Source organism: Phycodurus eques, chromosome 2 (genome assembly GCF_024500275.1).
Source record: "Phycodurus eques isolate BA_2022a chromosome 2, UOR_Pequ_1.1, whole genome shotgun sequence".
Taxonomy (NCBI): domain Eukaryota; kingdom Metazoa; phylum Chordata; class Actinopteri; order Syngnathiformes; family Syngnathidae; genus Phycodurus; species Phycodurus eques.
The window spans coordinates 22182775-22202314 of NC_084526.1; the positions used below are offsets into that span (position 1 = coordinate 22182775).

Consider the following 19540-nt stretch of genomic DNA (forward strand, 5'->3'; position numbering starts at 1 on the left):
ACGACGTATACAGGTTATGTCTCTCTCTGCATTAATCAAAGTGATGGGCGCGCGGCGAGATAAAAGAAGGGTGGGGAACTCGTTGTGGTCTGCTGTCTAAGTCCGGTCGGATCTGTGTGGGGGTGGGATGCAGTCTCGCTCAGCGTGCCGCGCCCCCCCATCAACTTCCATATTAAATGGAAAAAAGAAAAGGCACTTGGATGGCATGGCAGTGGATGGGGGTTGCGACGCGCAGCGCGTTCGGTCTGGGTGTGGCGTGCCCTCGTGTAGATCTGGTCTGGTCAGCGTCCGTGTTTATTATTTTGTGTTAAAAAATAAAGAAGACGTTTGAGAAGATTGGATTTTTTTAAATTTCAAATTTAAATTGTGCGTGCATGCATGTGCGCTGAGGCTGCGGCCCAGCCTCAGCCAGACTCTGCCTCCAGCGGCCCCAAGGTAAATTGAGTTTGAGAACCCTGCACTAAATGAACATGGTAATGGTTCATTGCTCATTAACTTTAACTAAGGAGGGAAAGGGGAGGAGGACTACAGCTCCTCATTAAAGAAATCTTCTTCCATAATAACATTACATTCTGATTAATTTTTTTCTTTCCATTTGTCTGTTTCTTTTTTAATTCATTGGTTGATTTTGGCACAACAAAAGTTGTCTGTTTCTGTTCAGAAAAAAAATCACAAAGTGTGACTTTGCATTGTCATTTAAAAGATGAATTGCTATGTTGGACAATTTCTTGCACATTTCTTTTGATCATTTTCATCATTTGATTCATTTTATAATTTTTTTGATTGCCTCACTCAAGCTATCACCAGCAAGCACTTTCTCATTTCGTTTCTGTCAGTCGAAGAGCAAAAAACAACAACAAAGATGGATTAGCCTATCTTAGGCCTGGTACACACATAAAGACAGTCGGCCTGTTTTTGTGCCGATTTTGCTCCTTTCCGACCAAGCATGTCAAATGCTAGACAATCAATATGTTTTAAGATTATCCTCTAAGATTGTGTTTAGGTCTGATGTGTGTTAAGAGTGGATTCGTCCCGATTTTAGGGTCCGAACAGGTCCGGGCTGACAATCTTAAATAATGAACGTGTTCAATATTTAAAGCAAAAGTCTTCATGTGTGTGGGGGAAAGCTGACTTCACCTGAGTCATGACATGGTGAATTCTGACGTGAACAGAATATAGCCAATCAAGAAGTGCCCTGACTCAACAAAAGGAAAAGACAAATAAAAACAACCATGTCTGACCCAATGTCATTTTTTTGTATAAAAGTGGGTTCCCCACATGGCAAGGTATTTTCCAAAACAAGTAGTTTTTTAAGGACTACACCATTTTACAAGGCCCCTGGCTGCGGCAACCTTCGGGAATATTCAGGAAACATCAGCGCATACCCAGAAGTGTTTCTTCTTTTTCGTTTTTTTGAGATCAAGTGTGATACGTGAGATTTCGAGATCGGCCGTGGAACGAAATCTTTGTGTGTGGTGTCCTGTGTTGATATTATCGGAGCACACCACACACAATACAACTGAAACTGTTTTGCCCTACTTGAAATGCATATTATGTAAAAGTGGCATATAATTTCTTGCATACAAATAAATAGGTGTCTTTAATGCCTGCCCACCCATCAAGGTGTAATTAACAGAACCAAAAAAAGTTGTGAGGTGCCTTTTTTTTTTAAATGTGTCTTTTTGAGGGCCCTTCTAAATTTTACCAAATGTTGCCAATCCCAATTTGAATAAATCACAAAGTACTGCTTCTTTACACAGTTTCTTTGCCCATGACTTGATGACAACTGGACTAAATGGAAACACTATTATGATAGCCCCAAAAGCTAAGCAGAGCTGCAGTTTTGTTTGAAGAACAGATTACTATTGGCTTCTGATAATCGGCACATACTCGAATGTTCTGCAAAATTGTGGACATGGAGGGTATTTGTTTTTGACTCATGTATGCCACTATGCTGCATGTGCCAGATACACGGATCAATCCATCCATCCATTTTCAACACCGCTTATCCTGGTTAGGGTTGCGGGTCGCTGGAGCCTGTCTCCGCTGACTTCGGGCGAAAGGCGGACTACACCCTGAACTGCTCGCCAGTCAGTCGCAGGGCACATATAGACCCGGACAACCATTCACACTCACATTCACACCGTCACTGAGTGGGAACTGAACCCACGCTGCCCGCACCAAAGTCAGGCGAGTGTACCACTACACCATCAGAGACTATACATGGATGCACTACACTAATTGACAAAGTAATTTGGTGGCTTAGTGATGAAGACTGTCTTTATGGGGGCTTTGCAATTCACACTGGCTTTTTTAGACTTGAGGCTCAACAAGTAGCACTGCCCCTAGTTGTCCTGGCAACAAAAGCTTTTCTTGGCATTGGCCCAGCAGTAGAGTGGGTAGGGTGAGAAGTGGTTTAGTGGCATAGGCCAGAGCCGCCTCCTCAAAACAATCTAATTTCCACAACAGTCCCAAAAAGGGTGTTAAGTGTGCTGAATTGTCCCTTCTTGGGGTACCTTGACAACTGTTGTTGTTTTTAAGACACCTGGGAACTGTTTCAAGGTATTTGGTGGGTGGGATTGAAGGCGGTTGGGGGGGTTCTTATCACTGTAGGTTGACTGATTAGTGGTTCGAGCGCATCCTTATGGGGCTTTTCCGAGTAGATTTCCTCTCGATTGGCCATGGACAATCTGGCTGGAGGGAAGGTTATCAAGAGTAAATATATGATGAAAGCTGACCGGATAAGCTTGTGTACTCAGCTGGATGGGACTGAAGAGCAGCGATCAGGCCACGGCACCTGCCTACCGTCGTAAACCCTCGAGTGTTTTCACTCCCGTCCAGCACGATGGGGAATGCTTCCCATGAAAGACGGACTACAGTGACGTAAAGCGGCATAGCATTGTTCAACGGAAAGTGAGTAGTGGAAAGTTGCAACCATAATCGTGGGCACAGCGGGAAAATGGCAAATCACTCCCATAAAAACAGGGACAGCAAGAAGTCGTGACTATAACAGGGAACAGTGGGAAGTCGCAACCATAACTGGGCATAGACGGAAGTTGCAACCATAACACGGCACATGACAGGAAGTTGTTACCATCACAGGGGGTGTAACTGTCCCTCAACTCAATGAACAGGTGAGATGTTTTCAGACAGGTGCTTCACTGTATTTGCAGATGTATATCATTAGACCCCATCTGCCGTAATCTAACCCCATGAAAAATTAAGTGCAAATTAACACAATGTCCGTTCTAAGATCAGGACAAAATACAATGAAGCAGACAACTGTCTTCTTATAAACACATTGAAAACTTTCCTCATTCCCCTTGCCAAGGGAACAAATCTAAGATTCAGGACTTTAGGTTGTTTCCTCTTTCTAGAGCTAGAGCAGAGTTTGGTTTGTCTTGAGATTCAGGACTTGTGTCTGTTGTGTAAATGTGTCCATTGTGTCCTGAAGATCGTCTTTTCAAAGTCGTGGAGAGGACAAGTTTCTTCCTGTAACCTCTCAGCCCAATTGTGTATGTGACATTGTCTTGAAAGAGAGCTTGTCATTTAGAGATGTGTGACATGGATTGCATGTCATTTACATATTGGGCACTTGTGAACCAAATAGTGAGGTATAGCGGGAAGTCTCAACCATAATACGGGAATAGGCAGATATTGCCACTAGAGGTGCTACGATTAATTGATTAATTGACAACTTATTGATTATCAACTTGATTGATCACGATTTTTTATAATTGCTTAATCGTTAGGAACCTTGTTTAACTTAAAATCATAATTTCAGCCTCTAAAGCAGTAAATATTAGTAATTATATTTATAATAACAATAATAAAGCAGAGTGATTAACTGTTTCATCAAAATAAGACATTTGCAAACATCGTTTACTTTACTAAACAGTTATCAACATTTTTGCCAATTTTCTGTTATGTTACGGACCAAACCAGTAACTGAATCATAATGAATTTGTTTGTGCGTTTTTATGCACCATCAATTTAAAATAATGTCCTGTTTTTTAATAAAGGGATGAAATAAAAAAAAAAAAATCTGATTCATCGATGAATCGAAAAAATAATCCACAGACTAAACGATTATCAAAGTAATCGTTAGTTGCAGCCCTAGTTGCCACCCGTATATGATAGTGGGAACTCGCCATCATCTTCGGTGGTGGCGAGTCCTGCTCTCCACTTTTATTGTCATGACTTCCTGTTAGCTCCTGTTATGGTTGTCTTCCTGCTGCCCTGCCCTCCGCATTATGGTCACGACTTCCCATTATCCCGCCAGTTTTGCCTCTGATGCTGTGTCGGAAAATTCCTGGGCTGACTTCAACCCCCCCCCACGTTGTGGTCCTACCTGATTCCAAAAACTCCAGAGTGTTTTCAGCACCATCAAGCTCGACTGGGAGTAGTTCCTGTGAAAAACGGACTACGCCGACGTAATGTGGCGACTTTCCACACACGACCGCCTGTCAGTGTTGTTTGAACAGGTATGCGGGCTGTTGACAATGTGCGCTGACAAGCAGATTATAGAGAAAGACAGCTCTCATACCAGCACACTGACTGGCTTTAAATGATTATTTTTATAATGGCACACCAAGGAGAAGACCCAAACTCTCAGCGGCTTCTATTTGAAGCAGAAAAAAAAGAAGCTTCCCGGTCTTCTCCCTGGTCACTAGTGCGAAGTCAGTTGGTTCCAATTAAAGAGCAAATGCAAACAAAGAGCATACACATTAACAACATTTTGAGCATGGCACCAGTCCTGCTGTGAGTCAGCAGGCCTGGCGTCAGTTAGCTTTTTTCACATTGAAGTCACTCGCCTGCTTGGGGGTTGAAAGAGGTCAGTTTGTCTGCGTCATTTATTTAGTGCGACAAAACATGCTTTTGTGTTTCAACTACAGGACAGCGGTAGAATCACTTGAACGGAGTATGACTTCCCAGAGACAGCTTGGAGGTTGAGAGGCCATGATTATATTAGTTTGAAACTTTTAGAACCAGTGAAATAATCTAAAAGGACTTTTACACCTAAACATGCGCTGTTTAGTTTGCTTTGCTGCGTTCTGGTTTGTTGTGCTCTATCCCTATCTGGCTTTGTCTCCACCAGGTGGATTTATTTAGCTACATAAGCGTGACATCAAAACAGCACAAGCTTTTCAGAAGGTGTGTGTCTCGTTACAGCTGGTGTAAATGTAGCATAGCATTTCAGAAAAAGAACATCATACCAACACTCTAACATGGTGGTGGTATTGTGATGGTCTTGGGCTGCTTTACTCCTTCAAGACCTGGACAATTTGCTGTGATTGATGGAACCATGAATTCTGCTCTTTAACAAAAAATCCTGAAGGAGAATGTTCAGCCATCATTTTTTGACCTCAAACTGAAGCGCAATTGTGTTAATATAGCAGGGTAACGATCCAAAATACACCAAGTCAACTTCTGAATGGCTTAAAAAACCCCAAAATGAAGGTTCTGGAGTGGCTTAACCAAAGTCCAGACTTGAATCCAATTGAAATGCAGTGGCATGACCTTAAATAGACCGTTCTTCTTCAAAAACCCTCAATTTTGCTTAATTCAAACAATTCTGCGAGGAAGAGTGGGCCACAATATCGCCACAGAGATGTGAAAGACTCATTTTCAGTTATAGAAAATGTTTGATTTCGGTTGTAGCTGCATAGAATGGCCCAACCAGTTATTAGGTTTAGGGGGCCATTACTTTTTCACGCAGCGTTTATTTTTTTCCTAAATAAATAATATAATAATAGTTCACTCGGGTTATATTTGTCTGATATTTATTTACATTTGATTGATGATCTTAAACATTTAAAATGGGGACACTGCAAAAATATAGGAATTAGAGAAGTCGGCCAATACGTTTGCACAGCACTGTATGTGTTTTTGGAATGTGGGAGGAATTATATATTGTGTAATGTATGTATGTATGTGTGTATATATATATACATATATATATAAAATATCCATCCATCCATTTTCCGTACAGCTTATCCTCACCAGGGTGGTGGGCGTGCTGGAGCCTGTCCCAGCTATCTTTGGGCGAGAGGCGGGTACACCCTGAACTGGTCCTCGGGCAATCGCAGGGCACGTACTGTATAAACAAACATCCACACGCACGGGCAATTTAGAGGCTTCATTTAACCTACCATGCATGTTTGGGGTTTGCATGGGATGTGGGAGGAAACTGGAGTACCTGGAGAAAAACCCACGCAGGCACGGGGAGAACATGCAAACTCCACACAGGCGAGGCCGGATTTGAACCGGCTCCTCGGAACTGTGCGGCAGATGTGCTAACCAGTCGTACACCGTACCGCCTATATATAAAATATGAATAATAAAGATAAAATAATATAAAAAATGTATAATATATTTTCATCCTCATCAGTATCAGGAAAGACAATTATTTCATTCTATGAATTAATTGTAGGTTAGACTGTTTGTCTTTAAGGATGGAAAAACAAAGCATCCATCTGAGGTCACTTATCGTTTGTAACAATAGCAAACATTTGGTGGGACTGTAAATGATTATCAAAGCACTGCGTGGGTCTTTTCCAGTATAATAATTTGCAAAAGCGTGTCGAGGAGCTCAGGAATAGGTTGGGCTGCCAGTAGGAAGGTTCGGCGTGTTCTTTTCAGACTGAAAAATAAAAAAGCGTGTTCCTAGCTCCCGCCTCCGGTAGAGAGGGAACATTTCTGTTTGTCAAAAATTCAGCACATTAGAAGAACAGAATATTTGGTTTTCTTGGCAGTGGTTCAGCATTTCTCGTATATTTACCCGTCAACGGGTGATCGATTATTTTTTTTTGTCAGCCAAACAAAGATGGTGAGATTGTATCGGGATGGGTTTATTATCACATGTACGATTACATGGAGAAGACCCAAAAAAGTTGTTCTCGGTGACTCACTGGACTCAAGTTTATTGTTTTTAGCAAATAATCATTAACTTATAATTTTATGGCAGCAACACGTTCCAAAAAAGCTGGGACAGGTGGCAAAAAAGACTGAGAAAGTTGAGGAATGCTCATCAAACACCTGTTTGGAACATCCCACAGGTGAACAGGCTAATTAGGAACAGGTGGGTTCCATGATTGGGTATAAAAGGAGCTTCCCTAAATTGCTCAGTCATTCAAAAGCAAAGATGGGGCTAGGTTCACCTCTTAGTGAACAACTGCGTGAGAAAATAGTCGAACAGTTTCAGGACAATGTTCCTCGATGTACAATTGCAAGGAATTTAGGGATTTCATCATCTACGGTCCATAATATCATCAAAAGGTTCAGAGAATCTGGAGAAATCACTGCATGCAAGCGCCAAGGCCGAAAACCAACATTGAATGCCCGAGACCTTCGATCCCTCAGGCGGCACTGCATCAAAAACCAACATCAACGTGTAAAGGATATCGCCACATGGGCTCAGGAACACTTCAGAAAACCAATGTCAGTAAATACAGTTCGGCGCTACATCCGTAAGTGCAACTTGAAACTCTACTATGGCATAAGCAAAAGCATTTTATCAACAACACCCAGAAACGCCGCCAGCTTCTCTGGGCCTGAGCTCATCTAAGATGGACTGATGCAAAGTGGAAAAGTGTTCTGTGGTCAGACGAGTCCACATTTCAAATTGTTTTTGGAAATTGTGGACATCGTGTCCTCCGGGCCAAAGAGGAAAAGAACCATTCGAATTGTTATGGACGCAAAGTTCAAAAGCCAGGATCTGTGATGGGATGGGGCTGTGTTAGTGCCAATGGCATGGGTAACTTACACATTTGTGAAGGCACCATAAATGCTGAAAGGTACATACAGGTTTTAGAGAAATATATGCTGCCCTCCAAGCAACGTCTTTTTCATGGACGCCCCTGCTTATTTCAGCAAGACACTGCAAACCACATTCTGCACGTGTTACAACAGCGTGGGAGTTCGGGTACTAGACTGGCCTTCCTGCAGTCCAGACCTGTCTCCCATTGAAAATTATGAAGCGTAAAATATGACAGTGGAGACCCCAGACTGTTGAACAGCTGAAGCTGTACTTCAAGCAAGAATGGGAAAGAATTCCACCTACAAAGCTTCAACAATTAGTGTCCTCAGTTCCCAAACATTTATTGAATGTTGTTAAAAGAAAAGGTGATGTAACACAGTGGTAAACATGACCCTGCCCCAGCTTTTTTGGAACGTGTTGCAGCCATAAAAGTCTAAGTTAATGATTATTTGCTAAAAACAATAACGTTTATCAGTTTGAACATTAAATAGCTTGTCTTTGTAGTGTATTCAATTAATTGATTTGCTAATCAGTGTATTCTGTTTTTATTTATTTAACACAGCGTCCCAACTTCATTAGAATTGGGGTTGTAAATGTACATGTATATATGTACATGTACACCTATGTGTATATCCGTGTACACCTGTGTGTGTATATCCGTGTACACTTGTGTGTGTATATCCGTGTACACGTGAGTACGTGTACAATGTAATGAGTTATATTACAATACATCAAATTGATATGGAACACAATTGAGGTTAGCATGTTGGTGTGGCCCTCGACAACCATTCTACTTTCTCACATGGCCCCTTCGGAAAATTAATTGCCCTCACCTGCATTTCATAAATCTTGGTAAATACAGCTCAGCAATTGGCAGAATTCTTTTTTTTTTTTTTTGTAGAAGGCAACTTTGCAGTTGGACAGTTATTCCTATCACTCTCCCGCACCTTATTCTGCACAGTGCAACACTGGCAGAAAAACAGTATTTGAGAACGTTCAAAGAGGTTCTCCCATCCTGATCAACATTTAAATTAAAGTTACGTGAATAGCAACATTGCGAAATGTACAATAAATCTTTTGTGTGTGTTCCATGGGTGGTTTGATCTGGAATGGTGCTTCCTTTTAATGTGGCGACTTGTCGACATCTCAACGATCCGGTGCAGTAAATCAACAGAGCATCGTGATTGTACTAGGTGGATGCTAATGAGAAGCAATAAGCTTAAGGTAGGGCCGCGCTTTTCAAGCAAGCACTCCAAGTGGACATGACCGTAGTATTTATTTTGTCACTCCTGGCAAACATGTTCTGTCAACAAGTGCACGGGCCAAGTGTATTGTCAATATTTGGGAAATGTATTGGATAAGCCTGGCATTATAAATAGTGCTCCAGTTCAGGAATGAACTTCATTGTTTTGTTTGTTATACGTTAAGTCAGCTATATTGTGAAGAATGTGAATAAGACAGCGTATAATACCATATAAAACTTTTTGAATGTGTTGTTTGTATTTTTTTCTCAGATTTTGACTGTTTACATGTATTTTCAAATGCCCCAGATTCAATATCAGTGTCTACATTCAAACTTGAAACAACCTACCAAAATGCGCATTAAAAAACTATTTGTCCATTAACTAGAAAAATAATCACCCTTTCGTGAGGCCTCAGGAGCCATGAAACCCATCAGTTATTGCCACTGTGCGTATCCTGGTTAAAATTTTCAGTTCACTTGAGTCTCTGTTAGTCTGTTAGTTTGTGCATTTATTAGTCTTGTTTACACATTTACTTGTCCAAGTGTTATATTGTTGGTCTGACAGTTTGTCAGTTCGTAGTCTGTTCACACGTTCCTTCATTCTCTGGTTTGTTAACCTTTGTTTTATTGTTAGTTTTAGTTCCAGTACATTTAGTTCCAGTCCATTAGTCCATTGACATGTTAGTTGGTTAATTTGTTTGCACCTTCATCAGTTCATTCTCTGGTTTGTCAGTCTGTTGGTTTATTAGGTTGTTGGTTCAGTAGATTGTTCGCCCAGTCGCATGTTAGTTAGTTAGTGCCTTAGTTTTTATGTTAGTCTGTTCACACATTTATGTTAGCCCGCATGTTCGTCAGTTACGTTTTTAGTCTGTTCACATTTTTGATTGTTAGTCCGCTTATTAGTCTGTTTCTTTGTTATTCCGTTTTCATGTTCATTTGTTAATTTTCTGGTTTATTAGTATGATGGTTTATTTATTTGTTCATTATTAGTTCCTTAGTCCATTTGTATGTTAGTTAGTTTGTTACTTTGTTCAAATGTTTTTTGGTTAGGTTGTTGCTGTTCACGTTTGTTAGTATGTTGGTTAGCCCATTCACCTGTTTATCCATCCATCCATTTTCTGCACCGCTAATCTTCATTAAGGTTGTGGGTATGCTGGAGCCTATCCCAGTTAACTGCGGGTGAGAGGTGGGGTTTACCCTGGACTGGTCGCCAGCACATTGAAGGGCACATATAAACAAACAACCATTCACACTCACATTCATACATACGGCCAATTAAGAGTCTTCAATTAACCTACCATTCATGTTTTTGGAATGTGGAAGGAAACCGGAACATTTGTTTATTTGTTATTCTTTTTGTTCATTCGTTGTTTTGTTTGTTTTATCCGTTAGTCTGTTTACATTTTTATTTGTTGTCTACTTGTTAATTTGTTAGTTTATCAATTTGTTAGTTCCATAGCCCGTTTATGAGTTTCTTTGTACCTTTGTTAGTCTGTTTGTACATTTCTCAATTTTTTTTGTTAATTTGTTAGTCAACTCGCATGTCAGTTAGTTTGTAGTCTATTCACATGTATGTTTGGCATATTGCAATGTCGGCGTAGTAATGACCTTTTCGTTCATCCCTTAGTTTTACTGACAGATATTTTTTTCAGTTTCATATAAAATTTTTATCTAAAAACTAAATGGCCTGATTCCAATCTGAGGATTTCCCAACTTTATGCTGCCATGATCTGTGTCTAAATTGTCATAAAATCCATGTAAATCCAAGTGCAGTGGGGATTTATGGTGTTTTTAATTATTATTTTTTTATCATTTCTCCAACCACAGTTTGCGGACCAAGCATTGACATCGGCAATGACATCAGCGAATTCCGGCGTCTGGAGAACTGCACGGTGGTGGAGGGCTACTTGCAGATCCTCCTCATTGGCGACAAGAATAACAATCAGGAGATCTTCCGCTCGCTCAGCTTCCCCAACCTGACTGTGATCACAGACTACCTGTTGCTTTTCCGGGTCTCCGGCCTGGACAGCCTGAGCACACTGTTCCCCAACCTGGCCGTGATCCGTGGCCGCAACCTCTTCTACAACTACGCCCTGGTCATCTTCGAAATGACCAGCCTGAAGGATATCGGTCTGTACAACCTCCGTAACATCACCCGCGGCGCTATCCGCATCGAGAAGAACCCGGAGCTGTGCTACCTGGATTCTGTGGACTGGTCGCTCATCATGGACGCAGAGTTCAACAACTTCATTGCCGGAAACAAGCAGTCCAAAGAGTGCAGCGACGTGTGCCCGGGCATCATGGAGAACAACCCGCAATGTCGCAAGACAATGTTCAACAACAACTACAGCTTCCGCTGCTGGAACTCCAACTATTGCCAGAAAGGTAAGAGGGTCAAACTTTAGTTGTGGCCATAAGTCACCTTTTTTATATTGTTTTGCACTTTTGCTCTTGGCCGCCTCGACATGGCAAATAAAAGTTGTAGTAAAATGCTTTTAATGAAGTCCTTTATGACTCCAGTCTTTTACATTAATCGCTACGCTCTTGGCTATCTGCAAACGTGTGCTGTGAGTGTGGCTGTTTTTGTGTTTGTCTGGCTCAAGCATTTACAATGTATTTAGTTTAATTGTTAGCCCATTAGCATGTTTGTTAGTTTATTTCTTCGTCCGATTATTATTCAGTTGGTTGGTTGGTCCATTGGCATATTTGTTTCTTCAACGGTTTGTCTTTTTTTTTTTGTTCATGTTTTTTTAGGTACTTTTTCAGTCTGTTGACCCATTTGTTTATTCATTGGTAGTCTGTTGGTTAATTAGTTCACAAAAACATGCCCTTTCATTTTTATGACTGCGGCGTTTGGAATAACTTGTTTTGCTTTTGGCCATCAGTGTGTGTTGTGTTTCGCTGGTGACCAGTTGCATCGCTTGCAGACTCAGCATGTTGATGTTTTCGTTCACGTGTTGACGTGAAAGAGTCGCAGAGCAGGCTCGAGTTTGCATAGGATGCAAATGTCATGCACAAGAGGTTCTGCTCTTAAATGGATGAACTAGGACCTTGGAGCGTTTGGAGGTCTGTTGTGTATTTGGAATGCAGGGACTATTGTCTAAATTGATTTACGGGAGAGTAGTTTTTTTATTTAGCTGAGTTTATATAGTTGGATTATAGTGGTATTTTGTCAATACGTCCTCCCCTCACAATCATCCAGACACAATGAGTTCAAGCGTAACAGGAAGGCGCCTGATAAACGTGGTCTTTTCGCCTGTAAACTCTGCCGTGTTGAGTCTATGAGACGTGATGTTTGTCAGAGGGGCGGCAGGTGAGGAAGAAAGCCAAAGAGTCGCAACAGTCAAAGGACATTTTTGGAGGGGTTATTATTGAATATTTGACTCTGTGAGTCACAATAACGAGCAGGTGTTTTATTAGCACCATCTCTGTGATTATAGATTATAGCAAAGAATGCAAATAAACCAGAGAAAATTACTAAAAGAGTCAAAATAAGTTTTTGGGGGGGTTTAGTCCATGGTTGCTAGTGCGCTAAATTAGCACAGCGAGCTGGGTTTATATAACAACAATATTGCTCTCTCGCGTGCAAGTCTGTTCACACAGTTGTTTGTTAGTGTATTAGTTTGTTAGTCTGTTGGCACATTCGTTAGTTCATTTGGGCGTCGGTTTCTTGGCATATTTGTTAGGCCATTCGCATATCAGTTTGTCTGTTCCCAATTTTATTATGAGGTTGTCTGTTCGTTTGTTTGTTAAATTCGCAAGTCACTGCGTTTGGTAGTTTGTTAGTCTGTTACTGTTAGTTTATTCATTTGTTTTGTTTTTCTTTTTGTTGATTCTCTGGTACAGTCGTACATCAGATTGTGTCCCAATTTTTTTATGAGCCAGTCAGTTTGTTTCTGAGTTCATTCGCACTTCACTTCATTTGTCAGTTTATTAGTTAGTCTGTTAGTCTTTTGGCATGTCTGTTCATTTGTTAGTCAATTCACAGATTGATTTTGATTGATTTTTTTGTCCCCCCCCACACACACATTTATTTGTGTGTTGGGCCATTCAAATGTCAGACCATTTGTTAATCTGTTTACACATTTATTAGTTTGTTTATTTGTTGGTCTGTTAGATTATTAGTAAGTTTGTTAGTGTTTTGCACGTCGGTCTTTTTGTGAAAGCCTGTTCGCACATGTATTAGTTTGATCATTTATTGATCTGTTAATTAGTTAGGGTTTTCGTCATTTCGCACGCCACTTCATTTGTTTCTTTGTCAGTTTTTTCGTCTGTCCACTTGTTTTATTAGTGCTTTTGTCTGTTTGGTAGTCCATTAGGACGTCAGTTAGTGTGTTATTCTATTCGCACATTGGTTTGTTTCGTTGTCACACTGTATACATTTTTCTTTGTTTGCTCATTCGTTAATTTATTAGTCCATTCCTTCAATCGTTTCGTCTGTTAGTTTGTCATTTGTTTGGCCCATTTGCACATCAGTTAGTTAGTTTGTCCTTCCCTGGTTTATTTGTATGTTGGTCCATTCGTACATCAGTTTGTACGCATGCTTAAGGCTTCATTCAGCTCCGGCAGTACGCTTTAGTGCCAACTTCAAAATAATAGCCTGAAATGGCATTGTCCAATGTAGTAATATTTGAAGCTTTTATTTTGAAGTTATTCCTCTCAGCACGTTGGCGGAGAGGCAGCGTGTTGCGGTAAGACCCTATTAACAATCGTTGTAGCGGCTCCCTTGACTTAAAGTTTTTGGCTTGCCTGACTGCAATGAAAAAAAACGCCAGCAGTAAATAGAGAGGGAAATCACAACTGTTGTTCTTTGCAGTTTGTGACCGTGCATTACTGACAAATGGTTAAGCAGAACAACGGAGACATACTTGACAATTCACTAGATTAACAACAGGGATTTTCAAATGAAAAGTCGGTGTTTGCAGCCTAATGTTATTGCCTTCTGTGCATTAACTGTATTTGCTTCCATTAAGTTGCAATTCGTAATTGCACTTTGTAAGAGCACATTTATTCATTTAGCCCTTGCTAAAGTAGATTTTTTTTTTTGGGTAAATTTTAAAAATTCATTTATTCTTTTTTAAAGATTCATTTTCAACAGAAAACTGTTACATATTGTTTGTTAAAAAGTAATGCAATAAAAATCAAGATTTTTCTTTAACATGAGGAATAATCATGATTAATAATCGTGATTACAATATTGATCAAAACAATCGTGATGATAATTTTGGCCATAATCAAGCAGCCCTACTCTCAACCCTAGTGGAGACTTTCTGCCATTACACTGGCCTTACCAGTTGCCTTAGTGCAGTGCTTCTCAAATAGTGGGGGCAAGGGATCGCGTTGCGATGCCAGGGGGGGCGTGTGAGACCCTGAAGAACATGATTTGCCGTACTAGAATAAAGTGTAATTGCTCATCCACTGCAGTAGATGGGAGTCTATATCTCTTTCTTTTGTACTTCCTTCAATGTTTATAAGGATTAGATTAGATTATCCTTTATATACAATGTTATATAGAGGTGTGCTCGCGGGGGCTGCGGGTGGGGGGTATGGGTTCTAATTTTTTTTCTTCTTCCTGGGGGGGGTCGTAACAGAAAACAATTGAGAAGCACTGCCTTAGTGTCTCATCTAGCCTGTAGTGCAATATGTCCAGACAGCTGGCGTCTCCATGGCCGTTCCTTAAAACCCGATTGTAAGTGTACAGATGAACTACTTGGAGCCACGACAGTGGTTTTGTTTGTGAGTCAGTGGACTGCAAAGTGGGCCAAACATAGAATAAGTGGAGCAGGACCCCGTGAAGATGCCGTCTGCTGGGCTCCAGGGGTATCTGTTAGCACGGCAAATGGGGCAGTGCTAAAGAAGAAGACAAATTTGGGGGAAAAAAATTGGTGCTTAATAGGAGGCTGGTGAAGTCTGAACTTGTCTGGTGGCTACCTGTATGTGTGCCGCGTCTAATTGGACACTATGAAAGCCCCCATTTGTATCTGGATGTCATTCTTTTTTTTTTTCCGTCATGGCGGACAAACTTCAAAGACAGACTGAGAGTAATTGATTGCCGCATGATGGTGATTTTGGTTGGGCCACTACTGTGTTTATTAGTTTGTTAGTCTGTTCCTGTTTGTTAGTTAATTTGTTTGTTTGCTAGCCTGTTTGTTAGTGCATTGACATCATTTTGTTTGTATGCCTGTTCGAGGATTTGTTACTGTACTGTGTAGGGTTGCACGATATTAAAACACTGTACGATCACACTGTGATAATATGGAATTTAATTTGTTTTGTAATATACATACATGCAAATCAGCTGCCTTTCGGTGAAATTCACGGTGGGGGACGGGGGTGGTGGTGATTGTCGCCGTCGCTGACGTCATAGGCTGTTTCGTACTCCTTGAACGCTGGCAGCTCGATCAGGGGTAGGCAAATTTTTGGCTCAGGGGCCACATTGACTTTTAAAGTTTGACAGGTGGGGCCAGATGCTTACATATACAAAAAAAAAATACATTGTAGTGTTACTACTTAGATTTACTTTTAATGGGAACTGTGTTGTTTTGTTGATCACCTTTTTTTGCCAGTGCATCAAAGTCTGGTGTTGTCGTCGTGGCAATTCTCAGAATACATCTGAGGTGTTCATCACTCAGTTGGGATCTGTAGGATTTTTGTTGATGGTCATCACACTAAAAGTCGGTTCACACACATATGGAGAGCCAAACACCACCAGCATCCTTTGTGCCATCTTCCGGATTCTGGGAAATTTGTCTGAGCTTAATAAAGCATAAAACTGATCCAGTTTGAACTTCTCTTTTAAGACAGTGCCACATTGGAGATCAATCATTTCTATCTGCAGCTCCCGTGGCGCTGTTTCAGGGTCTTCTGTGACTGAACCTTGTATGGCAGTTTGTCAGATAAAGGTGTTTTGCTGAGCCTGCAAGCTTGATTTTAACCGCTGAGCCGTAGCCATGAGTTCCTGTATTGATCTGCTGTGAGCGCAATCAGCATGCTTTGTAGAAAAGTGATGGGTCATGTTATAGTTCTCTAAAACCGCAATGGTTTCTTAACAAATTAGACATACCGGACTTCAGTGAAAAAGTATTTAGTAGTCCATTCTATATTAAACACTGCACAGTCGACTTTTCATTTCTTTGGCCCACTCATGGTTGAAGGGTTCAGAGCAGTAGCAGAGTAAAAACGGAACAGCCAAAGTCAAGTCATCGTAACACTGCACCTACTGCACTACCTGATGGAACCACTGGGCATTACAGCACAACCTGGTGGAACCACTCGGCATTACAGGATAAGGTCAAATGAATTCAGTCATGATTTTTTTTTTTAATCCGATTTGGGCGTTTGTGTACCAATCTTTGGCGGGCCGGATTGAAATGATCAACGGGCCAGATGTGGCCCGCGGGCCGTAGTTTGCCCATACCTGGTCTAGGGTATACCTCACCTCTTGCCTAGAGTCAGCTGGGATAGGTTCACGCACCCCTGCGACCATAGTCAGGATAAGCGGTATGGAAAATGGATGGATGGATGGATGGATGGATAGATTACTGTTTGGATCAGGCTTAGCGTTAGGGAAGGATATGGTTTGGGGTTAGCGATAGCTAACGCAACAATCTTAATGTTGGGGGTGAGGGTAATGATTGGGTTCATATCAGGTTTGTGTTTTGTTTTATGTGGCCCGCGGGCCGTAGTTTGCCCACCCCTGAGCTTGCTCCATTCCACACATCCATCATCCCACCCACAGATTTAATTTCCATCCATCCATCCATTGTCTGAGCCGTTTATCCTCACTAGGGTCGCAGGAATACTGGAGCCCATCCCAGCTATCATCGGGCAGGAGGCGGGGTACACCCTGAACTGGTTGCCAGCCAATCGCAGGGCACATATAAACAAACAACCATTCACACTCACACCTATGGGCAATTTAGAGTCTTCAATTAACCTACCATGCATGTTTTTGGGATGTGGGAGGAAACCGGAGTGCCTGGAGAAAACCCACGCAGACACGGGGAGTACATGCAAACTCCACACAGGTGGGGCCGGGGATTGAACCCCGGTCCACAGAACTGTGAGGCAGGCGCTCTAACCAGTCGTCTACTGTGCCACCCAGATGTAATTTCTGAATATTAATTTTGCTGTTAAAAATTAACGGTACCTTTACTTCATTACAATTGCAATTACAATGAAATGTCCCTCGCTACTTTTATGGATCAATTATTGCTTATTTATCAACTATTTTGTGCGCGAGACTACAACTTGGACTTCCGCATTGTACGCTGTTTGCGCCAATCTATTTTAAGCGCGAGTGACGTTTTAAGTCTCATTCACCAATCACACAAGTAAGTCACATGACCTCACACGTCGTCTTCTATTGGGCTTCCCAGGCATAGGTATTAACACTAGATAAGGCAGCCCCGGTGATCGTCGTGCCTACGTGGCGGCCATGTTGGGAAGGCCATTGTTACCCTGAAGGCAAACGGTGCGCTACTCATGTTTACATTTAGACGAACAAAACAACAGATTTCATGTATTGTAGTATTTTTCTGGCACTGTCTGCCTCAACGTGGACTTTTCAACCCGCTTATAACTTGAAAAAAACACCTTGCAGTAAATTGCCGATGGTTTGTAGTTTTAGCTGTGCATACACACACACGCACACGTGCGCGCATACACACAGCAATGTCAGAATTTTCACATTCATATTTTTTATTTTATTTTATTGATGTTCATGCTGTGGTTAAAAAAATCTTAAGTGACTCACTATTTACTCAGTACTTGAGTAATTATTTCACTGTGTACTACTTACTTACTGAAGTAATGTTTTGGAGGACTACTTTTTACTTCTCCACTCATCACATTATTGTCAAGTAACCGTACTCTTACTTGAGTACAATATTTGGCTACTCTACCCACCTCTGGAGCGGACATTCTCTCTTGCTACCCTTACATTTAAGCAAAGTTTTTGCTCATCAGATCAGCCAGTGTCGTATTTGTTGCACTGGTCTTTTGTATTTTCGCTTTGAGGTGTTGCGGGTCTTGGCCCTGGTTGTGGTCCCAGCGGAACCGCAAAGCACACGTAACATCGGCGACAAGAGCTGGGCTAGTATATCTTGTATTAATTAGGAAGCGGGCCTACAATTATCTAATTAGTTTACGGATGTTAATGTTAAATGTATTAAGCTACGGAGCGATGTTATGGATTATGTCACAACACAGAATGAACTAACTTAAAATTCACATTGCCAATAAAAACAGAAAAATATTGTACTTACTATTTCCCTGGAGGATGCATTTGGGATTAGCCTTTGAAGTTGGTAATAGTGAAAAATGAAGTGAAACGGACAATGATTTGTCAATTATTTTACAGAATGAGAGTGTTTAAAGAGGTGGATGTTATTCATGTGGCACAGCTTGAAGCAGGCAGCAGGTGGAGATGGGCCTGGCTCAAGTTGTAGGCCAAAACAAAAAAGCAAAGAAATTAGGCAAATTTAATTTTAATCTTAAAAATGTACATCAACATGTACTTGAGTGGTGTAAATAATTTTTTTCTGCATGGGGAATTTTTTTTATTTTACCTTATTGTACTGTTTAGAGTCTTCCAGATTGCTTAATTTATGTTAAAATATAAAAGATTCTCTGTAAGGACCCAGGGATCCCCCCAGACCCCCTTACAATGTTTTTTTGTTTTTGTTTTTTTGTCACCTTTTTCATGCCTTTGGTGTTTGCATGTCTCAATATAAGAATACATTATTTTGTTAATAATGTCAGCCAGAGCTGTGAGGAATGCGAAGTTATCAATGTCCTTTCACCATCGTTCCTGTCATACTGTGTTGCATGTTTTTGTTTGCACATAAGGACAAATGTCCTGTTTTTGTTTCATTTCCTAATTTTAAAAAACACTATTCAAGCAGCAAGTTTTACCACATTGGGGTCCAGGCACATTTGGGGTACTGGCACATTGCTGATCCATTGAATAGAAATGTGCACCACACTTTTCAGATTTATATTCACGTAAAACCAACACAACTTGAACAGCCTGTCGCTACAACAACAACATTAGACGATATGGAAAGATTTTCATCACTTTTCATCTTCACTATCTTTTGATGAGACACCCAAAGTTTGAAGTCGATCGGATAAAATCTCCAGGAGGAGGTCGTAAAAATATGATGACTGTAAAAGAGGGAAAATAGGTTCAAATTTGATAGTAAATTAAACATAAATGAATTAATTTGAAAGTAAATTAGAAATGGGTATGGCTCCAAAATATTTTTTTTGTAGGTCTTGGGCTGTTACATATTCCTCCCAATTTTGGTAGGTGTTGGTAAAAACATACAGGCAGGGCTGATGCATTAAACATTTGTAGGGGGTGATACTGACCCATTTTCTAGTAATTGTACAAAAAAACTCTAAAATATTGAATTATTTGCAAGGTTTGATTTGTGTGTAAAGTTTCAAAAGTTTTCTTGCATGTTTCAACCCTTAAAATGGCAGTTTTTTGGGCGAATTGTGCTGTGAACAGCATGTCACCATGGCAACAGCGT

The 19540-nt window shown here is 40.9% G+C and overlaps 1 protein-coding gene across 1 annotated transcript in view; it reads left to right on the top strand.

Moving 5' to 3' along the window:
• igf1rb (insulin-like growth factor 1b receptor) overlaps positions 1 to 19540 on the top strand; it is a 100368-nt gene that overhangs the window by 7259 nt on the left and 73569 nt on the right. Inside the window, exon 2 of the mRNA XM_061669828.1 lies at positions 10830 to 11387. Within this exon, the coding sequence (XP_061525812.1) occupies positions 10830 to 11387 (558 nt within the window). The remainder of the gene's footprint in view (positions 1 to 10829; positions 11388 to 19540) is intronic.